At 38.1% G+C, this 16,202-nt stretch overlaps 2 protein-coding genes across 2 annotated transcripts; both read left to right on the top strand.

The window, feature by feature from the left end:
* The first annotated feature begins 25 nt into the window (after positions 1 to 25).
* timm17b (translocase of inner mitochondrial membrane 17 homolog B (yeast)) lies at positions 26 to 9,240 on the top strand. Its single transcript, XM_053504236.1, has 6 exons — positions 26 to 111; positions 4,725 to 4,824; positions 4,919 to 4,982; positions 6,361 to 6,489; positions 6,705 to 6,815; positions 7,310 to 9,240. The coding sequence occupies exons 1-6, from the start codon at positions 86 to 88 to the stop codon at positions 7,396 to 7,398; spliced, it is 519 nt and encodes a 172-aa protein (XP_053360211.1). The 5' UTR covers positions 26 to 85; the 3' UTR covers positions 7,399 to 9,240.
* A 1,678-nt stretch (positions 9,241 to 10,918) lies between these two features.
* praf2 (PRA1 domain family, member 2) lies at positions 10,919 to 14,872 on the top strand. The gene is made up of 3 exons (XM_053504235.1): positions 10,919 to 11,103; positions 12,768 to 12,985; positions 13,803 to 14,872. The coding sequence occupies exons 1-3, from the start codon at positions 10,925 to 10,927 to the stop codon at positions 13,940 to 13,942; spliced, it is 537 nt and encodes a 178-aa protein (XP_053360210.1). The 5' UTR covers positions 10,919 to 10,924; the 3' UTR covers positions 13,943 to 14,872.
* The last annotated feature ends 1,330 nt before the right edge of the window (positions 14,873 to 16,202 follow it).

The raw sequence follows: 16,202 nt of genomic DNA on the forward strand, positions 1-16,202 counted from the left end.
ATCTCGGGGAATGAGCTATATCTGAGCAAAACCCATCGTCGCGAAAATATTGCGTCACAGCAATGTTTCCCTCTGGCAGTTTATCATGGAGGAATATGCCCGTGAACCTTGGTAAAGTATAACAGACGTGACAGCTCTGTTTATTGACTAGATAAACATTTCATGGCAAGGGAAATAAAATAATAATATTTTTAAAAAATTGAACGGATTAGGTTTTCCTAAACTTGGGTTATCTGTTAGTGTTTGAAAACACTGTGCTACAGTTAGTTGTGTGACAGTAAGAAACATTTCAGGGTCGTGTTTCATTACAGTTTAGTTGGTGGCCTTGATATCTAAGGATGTGTGCTTCACATTTAACAAGTATATTGCTTGCTGATTTGTGATCACATGCTGCCTAATCAGATCAAGCCATCATGGGTTGGATATTGCTTGTGACATTACAGATTGTAGGTTTTTTAAAATTTAATTTTCGAGATTTTTCCCCCCAATTAAGTTGTAAACAAATTTCCATCAGCCATTAGAGCATGTCTCGGGCATTGGTGGCTCAGTGGCAGGTTTCTCGCCTGCCATGCGGAAAGCAGAATGCTCAAATCGCAGCCCCTGAAAGCAGTGCCAGTCCCAAATAACAGCCACTGCCGGACCGAAACCCCAGTCACTGGGTGCATTACTGGTCCTGGTCCCAAACCCCAGCCACTGGATGCAGTGCCGGTCCTGGTCCCAAACCCCAGCCACTGGATGCAGTGCCGGTCCTGGTCCCAAACCCCAGGCACTGGATGCAGTGCCGGTCCTGGTCCAAAACCCCAGCCACTGGATGCAGTGCCAGTCCTGGTCCAAAACCCCAGCCACTGGATGCAGTGCCTGTCCAAATCCAAGCCACTGGATGCAGTGCCTATCCCAAACCCCAGCCACTGGATGCAGCGTCTGTCCCAAACCCCAGCCACTGGATGCAGCGCCTGTCCCAAACCGCATCCACTGGATGCAGTGCCGGTCCCAAACCGCATCCACTGGATGCAGTGCCGGTCCCAAACCGCATCCACTGGATGCAGTGCCGGTCCCAAACCGCATCCACTGGATGCAGTGCCGGTCCCAAACCCCAGCCACTGGATGCAGCGCCGGTCCCAAACCCCAGCCACTGGATGCAGCGCCTGTCCCAAACCGCAGCCACTGGATGCAGTGCCGGTCCCAAACCGCAGCCACTGGATGCAGTGCCGGTCCCAAACCGCAGCCACTGGATGCAGTGCCGGTCCCAAACCGCAGCCACTGGATGCAGTGCCGGTCCCAAACCGCAGCCACTGGATGCAGTGCCGGTCCCAAACCGCAGCCACTGGATAAGAGCCGGGATAAAGTGAAGGGTTGTGTCAGGAAGGGCGTCCAGGGTAAAACCTGTGTAAAGTTGTCTGTATAAATGGTCTGATGTGGCGACTCCTCGAAGGAAGCAGCTGAAAGACCAACAACAATAATAGAGCATCCCCATCAAAGCTATATCGATAAACCTAGGGAGGACAAAGACTATCATGTGTTTCCTCTGAGCCACAAGACTTCCCGGCCGACCGCATCTTTTCGAACTGCTTGCTCACTCATTGCTGGGAGTGGCGTAACACTCTTGATGATCGCGCTATCCATTTCTTCAGCTTGGGTGAACTCACAGACACCCATGATTGGTGTGAGATTGCTAGAGTTCCCCTCATCCCTCCCCTCTGAGAAAGCAGGGCCAATTAGCTTTCTCTAGGCTCCCAGCTGCGAGAGACTACAACATCACCGGAGAATCGAATCTGTGATCTCCAGATGATAGGGCGAGCTCGTTACCGCTGCGCCACTCAAGAACATGTTGTGTTATTGTTTTAATAGAATTTGCAATATTATAGCTTTTTATTTATTATCTAGAGTGCTTATTCTTGCTCTAGGAAACACCCTGTTTAGCATGCCAACCCATTGTTGAACAGATCCTGCAATTGGGTGATTTGGAAACGCCAACCAGCCTAGTGCCGAAGGAAACCGGGGAACCGAGAGGAAACCCAAAAAGCACTAGTAGAGTCATGCAAACTCGACAAATGCAAGATTAAAACCCAAATCCTGGATTTGTTAGGCGACAGTTCTAACCACTAAGCAACTGTACCTGTATTATCCATCAGTTCTTGCTACTGCATTAAATATAAACATTTGTTTCCATTCTAGTTAATAAGACAAAAATGTTGGCCGACATGTTACGGTGAAGCTGCAAACTTTAGTGTCTGCTCTATAGCTCAGTGGTTAATAGTGATGGGGGGAAAAGTAGTTTTTTAAATGTTTTTTGGATTTATACATGTTTGTATTCGCGGTGATCAAACATTGCAGTTCCTCTATAATCAATATATAAATGCTCAGAAGGTTGCAAGGTCAAAATTCCAGCACATGCTGTTCCTTCTATTTTTCTTTGGTCCAAAGTTTAAAGACACACAGAAGCATGTGTACAGAAGAATGTTATTGCTGTGTATAATTTTAGTAGATGGTGCTGATAGACTCTACCCAGATTCTATGTATACAGAGTGGCTGACGCTGTATACACATAGTTAAAACCAGATATTTACATACACTTCAGAAAAAAAAATTTTCTTGACTGTTAAAAATTAAATTAGAGTAAACATTTTTTTTCTGTTTTAGGTCAATCAATATTAACATTTTTCGCATTTGTTAATTTTTTTTTTTTTTACTTTCATCAGTCCAAAAATGACATACACTTCCATTATTTGGTACTGAAATACCTTGAATTTGTTGTCCTTAAGCCACTTTGTAACTAATTTGGAGGTATGCTCGGGATCATTGTCCATTTGGAAGACCTGTTTGCGCCCTAGCTTTAACTTCCTGGCTGATATCTCTAGATGTTGCTTCAATATACAGTATTTACATAATTTTCTTTTCTCATGATGTGAACAGCTGAACGTGGAACCTTTAGGCATCTGAAAATTGCACCTAAGGATGTGCAACACTTGTGGAGGTTTTTTCCTGATGTCTGGGTTGATTTCTCTTGATTTGGGGATGATCTCAAAGAAAGTGCCTCTGTGTTTGAGGTGTGCCTTTATATGCATCCACAGGCATACCACCAATTAACTTAAATTTAATCAATTAACCTATCAGAAGCTTCTTAAGCTCTGATAATGAAATAATCTGGGCCCGTATTCACAAAGATTCTTAAGCCTAAAAGTTGCTCCTAGTGACGAAATTCTAAGAAAATTTTTTAGAATTATGACATTTTCTTAGAATTTTTTCTTAAATTCAAGACTAAATCTTTGTAAAGATAAAAATGATTTGCAAAATATCTTAGCCCTAAAAACAGCTCCTAAGGTAAAATATGTTAAGAGTTGAGAGGAGGACTTTTAAGAGGCCCAAGAGTTTCTGTAGCAGAGGACAAAATGGCAGAAAGAAGAAATATTCTCCAAACACTGAACCTAAAGCTAAAAGTAAACACTGCTCTTCTGTCCAATTTGGTTTTCTTGTCCTTAGACTGTCCTGCAATCATGTTGCATCATGGTAAATAAATGTAAGAACTTAAATATAGTATCTACTGTGTGGAAATTGGTTGCTTCAAATTAGACACTTTCTTAACATCTAGCTGTTTAATTAACTTTAAGATATTTAGCCTATAACAGACACTTTGCATAAAGTAGCCTGTAGTCATGATTATACAGTTTCTTCATTCTATTATCATATATTCTATTTTCACAAAGAGTGCATTTCAAGACCTTTGCAGAGGTCAGAGGTTATTTTTTATTAACCAATCACAGTCCTTGAATTGCTGCAACATCCCTAGCAACAGGGTCGACCACACCTCCTCACTAAGATAAAGGTTGTTGTTAGGGGTGCACCGAAATGAAAATTCTGGGCCGAAACCGAAATTTTTGGATGCACTTGGCCGAAAACCGATACCGAAACCGAAAATGGCGTCATTAAAAAACATGTTTAAAATATTTTATTTTTGTTTGTATTAAAAAAACTACAAATTAATTAAGCAATCAAACTTTTATTGATAATAAATAACAGTAATAAGGCTGTTTAACAATAACAAAACTTGCTTCCAAGTGCTTCCAAACCGCCGACATACTCCGTGTTTAATGCGTAATTACAGTGCGAACGAGACGGGAGGATGGGAGAGGCGTGGCGACAATTTCGGCTTTTATTTTCGGCGCTTTCTCACGTTTCGGCCGAAACCGATAATGCTATTTCGGCCGAAAATTTTCGGCGGCCGAAATTTCGGTGCATCCCTAGTTGTTGTACTTTCCTCACTCAGAGTTGCTCTGTGAAGTTTCCTAAATCACTTTTAGTCTAGGACTCCCAGATAGGACTTTTAAAGCTAAGATAGGAGCTCTCTGAGAGAATTCTAAGAAGCTTTGTGAATATGGGCCCTGGAGTTTTCTTTTCGTTTAAAGAGACAAAAAAAAATTGTGTATGTATACTTGATAAAAGTGTTGATGAAAGTGTTAAAAAAATAACAATTTCCCCCTCGCTTGATTCTGCCATTTAACAAATGCATATACGTTAAATGTGTTAATAACCTACAATATGTTAATATTTATTGAAATAAAACAGAAAAAGTATACTCTGATTTAATGTTTGACAGTTAAGAAAAAAAGTGTACGTAAATATCTGGTTTCAACTGTATGAGTAAATAAGTAGTCAAGAAAATACAGAATTGCACACTGTACTATCATACATTTGTATTTGCTCTCTCTCTAAACATGTGTTTTTAGTCCATGGAGAATAGTAGACGATTGCGGCGGTGCATTCACAATGGGAGCCATCGGTGGTGGGATTTTCCAGTCCGTTAAAGGCTTCCGAAATGCTCCTGCGGTGAGTATCGTTACGTAAATCATTAAAATAAACTAAAATGTATTACTCTCTCGTATTTACTTTTGATTGATAACTGACAGTTCCTGTTTCTCAGGGTGGACGACATCGACTGAAAAGCAGCCTGAATGCTGTGCGCATCAGAGCTCCACAGATTGGAGGTGAACCTTTGTTTCTTTGTCCCACTTTTCCTTTCTCTTCTCTGTCTCTGTTCTAGTGTCCTGTCTCTTTTGTTCTCATCCTGGAACAGCAGGGTGGTTTTAGGAAGTGTCCAAAGACAATATTTGACCCGAATTCATGCATTGTATAGCATCTTCCCTCAGTGATCAAGTTACTATTAATACTTGCGTACTGACAGGAACGTGAGAACTTGTTTTTGTGTGTTTTTTTTTTTTTTTTGTGGATGCTTTATTATTTAACCTACATTTTTTTTTATGGGAAGGATTTATTTTCTTTATTCCTGAGCTTGTTTCTTATATCTCAATTGGATTTTATTTGTATAAAACCTGGAGGAAGCCCTGTGACCTTGTGCAGTTTTGAAGAAAATGTCCATGTTTTATTGCATACTGTACATGTAAGGGACATTCAAGTCGAACCAGGACTTTTAATGAAACTTCTTATGATAATTGGAGATAATGAGATAAAACATGGTAACATTGGAGTTGGTGATGGGTGTGGTGGGGGATATATGGTTTTGCCTTAAAACACACACTACACGTTTACTTTTTGTTATGTCTCTGACTATTAAAAATCAATAAAAATATTGTGGAAAAAAAAGAAGGCCATATGTCCATGGATGACAAACCAGACCGAGGAGGCTCGGAGCCTGCTGCAGTTGTTCCCGTGAACATTTAACAAGTAGAATGCCTTATTCTTAAAAATCGACTTGCGGAAGAGATGCATCTATCTGTGGATACTGTACACTTATTTATTTACTAACAGCACTGGCACTTTACAGGAACTCAGCTGGGAGTTACTGCCACATCACCTGTAGAGTCCTGACCTCGCTCCAATCCATTTTCAAATGTTTGGGCCATTTGGATGTGAAGCAGGCAGTCTGATCATGACTCTTTCTACCTTGATGGTATCCAAACGCTACTGAAACGCTGGGATATGTGCAACAGGGCACATTTATATTATATTATATTATATTATATTATATTATCTCATATAAATAAAGGGAGTTTTTACTTTAATAACTGTGTTCTGTTATTTTGCAAAAGTCAATCAAAAGTCCCAGTTTGACTTGAACACTCCTAGTATAATTGAAAGCGACATAATAGTAGTTCTTGGGAGAAAAAAATGGAAATTATGTTTGAAGAAGAAGGATGCAAAAACTTCAAGTTTACATTTGACTGTTATAAAACATTTTCCAAAGCTTGCTCGTTACATGGTTGCTCTGTCATCTAACAAGCTGTGACATGGTCCTCAGACCACTTTAGCTAAACAATCTGCATGGCAACTAACTTACAAAATTCTCCAGTTTTCATTTCACGGCGCATCTAAAAGCTCACAAGGACTTTACGATGTGTCTCGCAGGTAGTTTCGCAGTCTGGGGAGGTCTCTTCTCTACTATAGATTGCGGGCTGGTGCGGCTCAGGGGGAAAGAGGACCCGTGGAACTCCATCACCAGTGGAGCCATGACAGGAGCCATACTGGCAGCACGCAGTGAGTGTGCAACTGCACGACGTCAGACATGAACAGCATTCCCGGTTTAATCTGTGTAAACTTTTTGGGTTTGCTACATGTTGCTTTGCAGGATTACAGTATGAGAATATTATTCCTGCTTTTCCAGTATGTACTGTATGTGACCTTGTTTTAAGATGTGAAGTCACATGTGCCCACCCTGTGACATGTTAGATACTGTCTGTATGCTTTCCCAGGTGGACCCTTGGCGATGGTGGGCTCTGCCATGATGGGAGGGGTTCTGTTGGCCCTGATTGAGGGCGTCGGCATTTTACTTACCAGATACACGGCACAGCAATTCCAGAACCGTGAGTGTCACACCCGCGCATATGACATTTGACATAATTACATGTTAATTACGAGATAATTGTTAGTCTCAGTACAAGCAGCTCGTTATAACTTGAGTGCTATTTTAATTTTATAATCAAAGCTATACTCTTACAGTCACGGTATAAGCAACACCTGTAGACCTGCACATTTATGCAGTTGTATAGTTTATAAGTCACGTAGGTGGTGTTCACATCAGAATAGAGACCATAGGATACCAAACTTTCCAATTTCACTTAAAGATCACAATTTCTTTTTCATCTGATGTTTGTCGTGAATGCTGACTCAAGCCCTGCATTATTTTATGTGTACAGTACATGTGTGCCTACCAAAGTGGGTGAGGGTATTTATAAGAACATGGTATTCCTGAACGTCTAGAAAGACATTTTATTATCTTTATCATCACTTCAGCAGCTTTTTTGTTTTTCCTGTGCATTATTAGAACATGATTTATTTCCCCTTTCTTTATTCCCAGCGAGTCCATTCCTGGAGGATCCTAGTCAACTGCCTCCGAAAGATGGAGGCCAGGAGCAAGCAAGTCGCGGATATGGACAGTTTCAGTAGAACTGCTGTTTTTCCTATTTGACTGTGACGCTAAAGACTGGAAATGAAAAAGAAAAAAATGTTTTGAGGTTTCCTTTAGAAATTCGACACGTTTATTCCTGTTTAAAGTTGACAGCTGTACATGGGAAGCACTCAGGGTCAATTTGTAATGTAAACTTTATATTTGTATCATGAACAGGGAAGTTCTATTATTAATATTATGGTTATTATTATTATTATTATTATTATTAATAACGCTCAAACATACAGTCCTTATATAGGTGTGAGATTGTATTTTATAGAGTTTGCAGCTTGCTTGATTTTTCTTTATTCAGTACCTGCACAGCAACATCCAACTGGCTTAAAAAAAACAGATTTTAAACACTAATAAAATAGGGTTGTTTAAGTCAAACCAGGACTTTTGATTGTGCAGAATCGCAGAACACAAGTACTGTGTTAGAGTAAAAAAATACCCTTATTTCTCTATATAATCCCCTGCTACACTAATGCACCTATCCCAGTGTTTCACTAGTGCTTGGATATAATCAACGTATGCAACACTGGCCTCCCAGGAACTCCTTTAATGGACCATGTGGAAATTGCCTGGAGAGAGGTCAGGACTGTACAGGGGTTTGGTAGTAACTCACAGCCGAGTTCCTGTACTGTTGGTGAATGATTGTGTGTACAGATCTGCATCTGTGTCTCCTGCAAGTTGGCAACAAGTTATGTCAATTTTTAAGGATCAGGAGTTCCACTCGCTGAATGTTCACGAGAGTCACCTCAGATGGGGCGGTCACTCAGACATATAGCCTTCTTTACAACGTTTGCACCATTCGTACTGTATGTTTTACTGTGGCTAAGAGTCTTATCAGCATACTGTGCTTGAAGTCTTCTGTAAATACCAATAGTCCGGGTTTGACTTGAACACCCCTCATATACAGTAAATTGCATTAAAACAAATTGAAATTAGTTATGTTAAACATTCATAGGTTCAATATGTTCATATTTCGTCACTTTCGTTATTTTACTGTGTCCTGTTTCCTTTACTGTTGCTTTCTTTATTAGATGAGGTAGATTTAATATTTATTTATAAACTCCAATGAGATGAAGAAGAATGTGAATGTAGTCTTTTAAGTTTTGTGGTTGAATTGATCTGTTTTTTTCTTTATGGCAATAATCACATGTTTATAATTATACTAGTAATTTAAAGGAAAGGTAAAAATGATGAGCTCCGCTAAAGACATAGTTTTGTGCAACACTGACTGACTGCACCACAGACCTCAACGTGGCTAATACTCGCTTACCTGAGCTAAATAAAAACAAATATTCATAGCTATGCTCCAAAATCTTGGAGTGGGAGGTTCAATAAGCACATATATGTGTAAGTGTGCACAAACTTTTGATTATATAATGTATGTTCATTTTAAAAATATGTTCAGCTTACTGTATTTTTTTTTTTTTTTTTGGCTCCTTAAGATTTTCACTTATACATGAAATAAGACATGCTTTTTTGGGAGTGGAAATATTTAAAATAAATACGATGTAAAGAAATAAAAGTTATATTTTCTGTCTTGCAGTGTGCATGACGCAACATTGTGCATAGAGAGATATAAAATCAGGTTGTCTCAATCTTTCCAACTGCTGTTCTGTAAAAATTCTGGCCTTTGGTGTCACTTTTATTTCCCCTCTTTGACTCCTCTGTTACTGCTTGTTTGCAACTCTTTTTCATCCCTTAGTCCCAGTCGTATAACTAGGTAAATGTTTTTGCATATTATAAAGTTTTTTTCTCTTTACACGTTTAAGTTTGGCAGATTCTTCAATCGTTATTGTATTAAGTAAATAAAGATTTTAAGCAATCATCTATCACAATGACCACACATTTTTTATTCTTTAAGGTAAAATATGATGTTGAGTCAACAATTATCCACACTCCGGTTATATTAAAACTTTTGATGCGATGCCTTAGTGACTCAAAGCTCAGCCTAAAATTTTTTTTAATGCTGCAATATGAAAGCTTATATATTGGACAAATTATGCAATATGAAAGCTTATTGGCAGATGGACAAAGGGTGTGAAAAGGAGATTATGTCGAAAATGACATATTTGTCTTTTCTAAAAATTATTTTTAAAAATCTACAGCCACCGTGCGGATAATTATTGACTGACCCTAATATAAGCCGAATATACTAAATCCCTGAGAGTTCTTTTCATAGGTTATTTTTATTTCCTACATCACTATTCCTGTACCTGCAAAGGAATTCTCCGTCTTGCTTGATACCATTCTGTCAGGTGTGATTTGCTACAGTATTCTCAGCTCCTGTTGTTTTAGATATTCATCCCTGTAAAACAGATTATTATAATAAAATTAATATTTAAAAATCAATAAAAGAGTCAGAGTAATTTTTCAACAGCTTTTTTACTGTACCTCTTATGTGATGTCATACTGGGATGGTTTTGTCCATAATATATCTTTGAAAAACGTCTGGAGTTGACCTTAAAAATATATTATTACAAACAAGATGAGAGAATTCTTATGTAATATTATCCATACTTTGGAACAACAAAAACATTTCTGCATATAGTTTGCAAAAAAATACAAAGTTTGTTTCGTGTTTGTTTGACTATATGGAAGAGGAAGAGGAAAAATATTTAATATTAAATTTTATTTATACAGTGCATTCGGAAAGTATTCACAGCGCATCACCTTTTCCACATTTTGTTATGTTACAGCCTTATACCCAAATTGATTAAATTTGTTTTCATTAAATATTTTAATAGAATTATTTTTAGTATTATTTGTAGTCACCCTGCACCTCCAGGGTCTGATGTTCAATTCTCACCTTGTGTCTGTGTGAATGGAGTTTGCATGCTTGGTGGGTTTCCTCGGGGTACTCTGGTTTCCTCCCATAGTCCAAAGACATGCAGATAAGGCTAATTGGTATTCCTAAATTGCTGTAGTGTGTGAATGAGTATGTGAACGTGAATGTGTGTGCACTGCGATGGACTGCCACTCTGTCCTGGGTGTATCCTGCCTCCTTCTCTAAGTCTCCTGGGAGAGGCTCCAGGCCCCTGCGACCCTTTATACAGAATAAAGCAGGACAGACGATGAAGATAATTAATTGAACCAGTATAATTGCCATGTTTTTATTCATAATGTATATTTAATAATAGTATACCTGTCTTGTATTAAAAATAACATTGTAAGATATTTTGATAGTATTAATTCAAACGAAAAATATCCGAGGCAGTTAGAGTTTTATATTTATGTGAGTCACATGGTATAGATTTTTTGTTGTTGTTGTTGTTTTAACTTCTGGTTAAAGTTTTTTCTTCTAAGTGTGTTATTTACATTTTTGTCATTTGTTATTTCGGTATTATATCCTGAATTGTGAATATTGTGATTTGTGTGGTGGTATTTTGTTCAAAATAAACTCTACACAGTATTTAATTTTTTTTATTCTGTTTGTCTGTCTGCTAACGGCGCTTGAAAATGACGTAGGCACGCAGCGTCTTCTGGGTAATGTAGTTTTGAACAGCTGTATCGAAAATGGTGGACGTTCAGCCTCCGCCTTTCCGGAGCCTTGATGATTTTCTATTCGGTTCGGCCCGGTTCTCCGCGCCTGATGTCCGTAATTTAGAGAGGTGGAACAACCGCATCATTAACAACCTGCTGTATTACCAGACCAACTATTTTGCCTCGGCTTTGGCGTTGCTGCTGATAGTCGGGTAAGGGCTCAGCTGTGACGTGTACACACACACACACACACACACACACAGACCTCTTTAACGCCTTTAAACCAATTATTAGCTTGTTTAACGTTAAACATCAGGCAATTCTTTATCTTTTAGAGCAAGCTATTTGTCCAAATCCTTGATTTTGTCCTATCTTGTCCTCTTTTCGAAAAAATCTCATTAAAATGCAGCATTTTTTTTACATTTGAATTGAAACCATATTTCAATATACTGTGTCATACTACAATTATGACACACAAGACCTGTGCATTAATATAAAGATCTGATTTAGATCTAAATCATAGAGCTTAGGTGTTATTTATATCCCCAAAATAAATGATTTATTTAATCCTATCAGGTCCATGGCATCCTTTTTATTGTGTAAAACTGTGGTATCATTTAGTCCTTTAACTATTAAACCTTTAGGCTGTTTCCCCCCACTGTAAACAAGAAAGTGTGCATTTAACCATTGCATATAATAATAATAATAATAATAATAATAATAAGCATTAATAATAAGCATTATTTTTTAAATTAATTTTCCATTTTAATAACAGTTGACAAAGTTGAAACATTTAAATTTTACAATACATTTTGCATAATACCTAAAAGAAACACACCAAAAATAACATTATTAAACAGATTACACCAGTCCTAAAACTGTCCAAAGACTGGACCACAAGGCAAGTAAAGTCATGTGACTTGCATGTCGGTTTTATGATATAAAACATCACAAGTCCTAAAGATGATTACAGTATAAACTGTACATGTGGATAAGCATCTGCTTTATATTTTTGTATTGTTGTCATCCTAGACAGCGGACAGTCACATGATCCAAGCAGTATTTTGATTACGATGATTGTGTAATGAAGCCTTCATGATTGAACTGATTTCTGATAAATAAATCTATTTGTTCACCCATCATTTCATCTGATGATTTAGTGCTTTGCAGTCATTTCTTCAATCAGTGTATGATTTTACTTTCCTCTAATCATCATTAGGTTGTCCACTTTTTACTCCTTGATTTGTTTTAAAATAAAAGAAGGATGCTACCTTTGTGCTTTATAATCATATTGAGGCACCACAAAACATAAGCACTTAAGCACTGATAATATATACAGTAGCAGTCGATGGTGACCGGATCATAGGCACCCAAAGCTCATCCATGTCCATGGGGACCAAAGGCCAGCCTGTCCAATCCAGTCGCACAGAACACCAATCGTGAAAAACAAAAATTGTGAAAATATTCAATGCTGGCCATGACAGAAAAGCGCCAGAACACCCAGTGCATCAAAGTCCATGGTAGTTAATGGTCAAGTCTGTATTTAAAATTGGGAGTTTTGTATTAAAACTAAAGGTGGGTGGATGGATGGCGCTGGTGTGGGAGTGCATGAGGGACCCGATTTAAAAAAAATGTGTCCCTCAGTTCATAATTTCTAACACCTGTCGTGATCCATGCCAACAATTTATAAGGACATTCCCTAACCCTAACCCTACAGGTATTTACCAGAAATATGCACATACAGTATGTGGTTACAGGAACAGTTTTTAAAAAGCTTTTTAAATTTACCTGCAAAATCACCCATGTTTGGTTTCTGCTGTGTTCCCTTGCACTCCTACAAGATCTCACACAGTTGCTTTTTCCTCACTATGCTCAGGTATTTCCGGCCCTTTCAGCTCATCCTTGGAGCGGCTGTGGTGATCTCAGTGTTTCTGAGCTTTGTATGGGCTGCGGAAAACAAGGCCACAGTGAGACGCTTTCGGAGGAACCATCCTTCTCTCTGTCTAATCGCCATCTTGGGCTCCAGCTACTTTTTATTATCGTTCCTGGGAGGTGTGGCCATCTTCCTCTTTGGCATCACCTTCCCCATCTTAAGTTAGTATTTCGACATGTTTTACCTGTTTAATTCTGTGATGATCTACTGCTCCTGTTGAGGTCTTAAATAAAGGCTTTACGATATCTTCTTAGTGAAGGAAACCTAGCCTTTCATAAAAATATAAGGGGGAGTCGAAAATGATCCTCACTCTGGCAGTAGAATTGATTTGAATTAACTTTTAGAAAAAACAAATACACAATTTTTCGACATAATCCCCTTGCTTTTTAATACAATTTGTCCATCTGTCAAAAAGCTTTCGTATTCCCTTTCGTGGAAGTTTTAGGCTGAGCTGAGAGCCACAAATGCACCGCTGTCTTCACTTCTTCATCAGAAGTGAATTTTAATCTTTGTAGGGCTGCTTTCAGGGAACCAAACAGGTGAAAGTTCAATGGAGGAATTTCAGGACTATAGGGACGCATTATCACTTTAAAGCAAAGTTTTTGCAGTGTCGACACCAACAGAGTGCTGTTACCAACACCAGGTGTTAATATAACCGGAGTGCGGATCATTTTTTTTAATGCACCCTCATATATGACAGGAGACCACATTTTTGTCTCGAAAAATTATGGTAAACTTATGATTCTGTATCATATTAAGAGTTTACCTTAACATAAAACCTGGAAAACCAAAAAGTTGAATCATGGGATGAGTTGCATGCTAAGCAATTAATCTTATATATTAGTAATGATTTAACACTGGAAACGTTCATAATTCTTTTAACTGTTGTTCAGTATTGCCCTGAGGATGATTAGGACCACCAACATCTAAACATCCCAGTTAATGATGATAATGTTTTGCGTTGCACTTTCCTTTCAGTGATTTTAATCCATGCATCAGTAAGACTCCGGAGCTTAAAGAACAAAGTGGAGAACAAGCTGGAGAGCATCGGGCTGAAGAGAACACCTATGGGTATGCTGCTGGAGGCGCTCGGCCAAGAGCAAGAGGCCGGCTCGTAGAGCTGCAGCAACCTTCCCTTAGGTCCTAAACACTACAAGCAGTATGGCGTTAATATTGTGGCATTGCTTCTAAAGGCTTAAGGGGAGAAAAACAGAAGTATGTACAGTCGAGTGCAAAAGTTTGCATCCCCTCTGTCGTTTAATGGGAAAAACAAGGCAAAACCAATAGAAGAAATAGTTCAAACGTGACATTGTGACTGTTAAACTTTTAAACTAATATTATTTTCTTTTTCACTATTCATGTCTTAACATGTACTGTTTAAATATTTTTGTTACTTGTGACCATGAAGGACCATTTATGAAACAGAAGCACTCCACATTGTCGTTCTCATTTTAACCTAAGGGCATGTAAACATTTCCACTCGACTTTGTTTTAAATGAAGGATGAATCGAATGAACATCTGAAACGTACCTGCCTTATCACCTAACTTTATCATGATTTGATTGCGTTAAAAAAATTTTTATTGCATTTAAAAAACATATGTTAAATTTCCCAATTTTTACTTTTGAATGATTTTTGTTCTCATCGCACATGAACACAGCAGAGCATTAAGTTTCCACATTTGTGCCAACATTCCCTGAGTAACAAGGGCCTTGTTGATTTCCTCACGTGTTGCTAGTGACCAATGCATCACACATTCTTATATTGTGAAAATTATGTTTTGCCAATGACACACAGTCACTTTTTTATTTATGAGCTCTATGTCTAAAAATGATGTAAGTGGATTCAACAAATGTCTGATTCATTACTCGGGTTAAATACTGCAAGTGTTTCTATCTTGATAATTTGCGACATTTGGTTGTTTCCTATGCTTGTACAAGTATTATGAGGATGTATTTGCATCGACTTTGTTTGAGTTTGACCTGAGATAGCCAGTGTATCATCATTTTTTCTTTTTTTTTGTCAATAAAACTGATGTGACTTTTTAACTTAAGTTGTAAATTATGGAAGTGTTGAGCATGAGGAACAAGAGGCAGGCCTCCACTTGCATAAGCAAAAGTGATAACTAAACAGCTTGGGGGGGGGATAGAAATGTTGGGTCCATGGCTTGAAAACCCCTAAGACCTTAGTCTTATTGAGAACTTGTGGTCAATACCCACCAGCCCACAAATTCTGACAAATTCCAAGTAGTGATTATGCAAGAATAGGCTGCCATCAGTCAAGATGTGGCCCAGATGTTGATTGAAAGCAGGCCAGAGTGAATTCCAGAGGTTTTGAAAAAAAAGGATCACCACAGAAAATATTGACTCTCAGCAATGCTTGTAATTATACCACAGTATACCATAGTAACATCTGACAAAAAAATCTAAAAAAATCTAAAGCAGCAGAAAATCAATATTTGTGTCATTCTCAAAACCTTTAGCCATGACTGTACATCTAATAAATCTAAAATATATGAGTTTCACTTTTTGAATAAAATTGCAACGAAAAACCTTTTCTACAATATTAAATAGTTCTAGATGCTCAGTATATCCCTATAGGTTTCCTTTAAAGGTGCACCTTTGAGGAGAACAGAGCTGAAAGGAAGCAGGGGGAAGGTCTAGAAGTTTCTCTCTGTGCCTCACGGGCATCCTTTAAAACGGTTTACCTTTAACCGGCTCAGCCTGGAATAATCCTTAACCCAGAGCTCACAGCGCTGAATTCCCATACGGAGCTCGGGGAAACTTTCCTATACAAAAATGCATATTTAATTAATAATGTATTATTAATGAAAAGAAAAGTATAAAAGGAAGGCCTGGTTGCAGGTGAAAAAGAAAAGATTTCCAGTGACTGAAGTGAGAAAATGGACGTGGTGCCGAAAGGTTAGTGTGTGTGTGTGGTCTTAACTCTAAGGAAATAGGATATTATAATTTAGCTACATTTTAGGTAATAGCCTCAATATTATTATGTGAATGTTGCACCAAATAGTCTAACACGTGATAAAAAGTTATCAGTAAAAAATTGTTTTGTCTGTTTTTGCAACATAATATGCAAACATACATTGCAGCTGGTTTTTTTGTCTACTATTATTTGGAGTAATCCATGTTGCTAAGAAAAAACCTCAAATAAAATGTTATTGAGGTGTTATTAAGGACTTTATTGTAATGACGAACACCATTCATCCAAGAGTGCTTGGATGGTGGTGCTGGTGGTGGGGATTACTGTATAAGACATCACACCTAAAAGAAAACCGTCCAAGAAATGCATATGTTCATCTGAATTGATATCTGGTAACTGGTAACATACATCATTTTCATACTAATCAAAGCAAATCCATAA

The sequence above is a fragment of the Clarias gariepinus genome, chromosome 9, assembly GCF_024256425.1.
Source record: "Clarias gariepinus isolate MV-2021 ecotype Netherlands chromosome 9, CGAR_prim_01v2, whole genome shotgun sequence".
NCBI lineage: Eukaryota > Metazoa > Chordata > Actinopteri > Siluriformes > Clariidae > Clarias > Clarias gariepinus.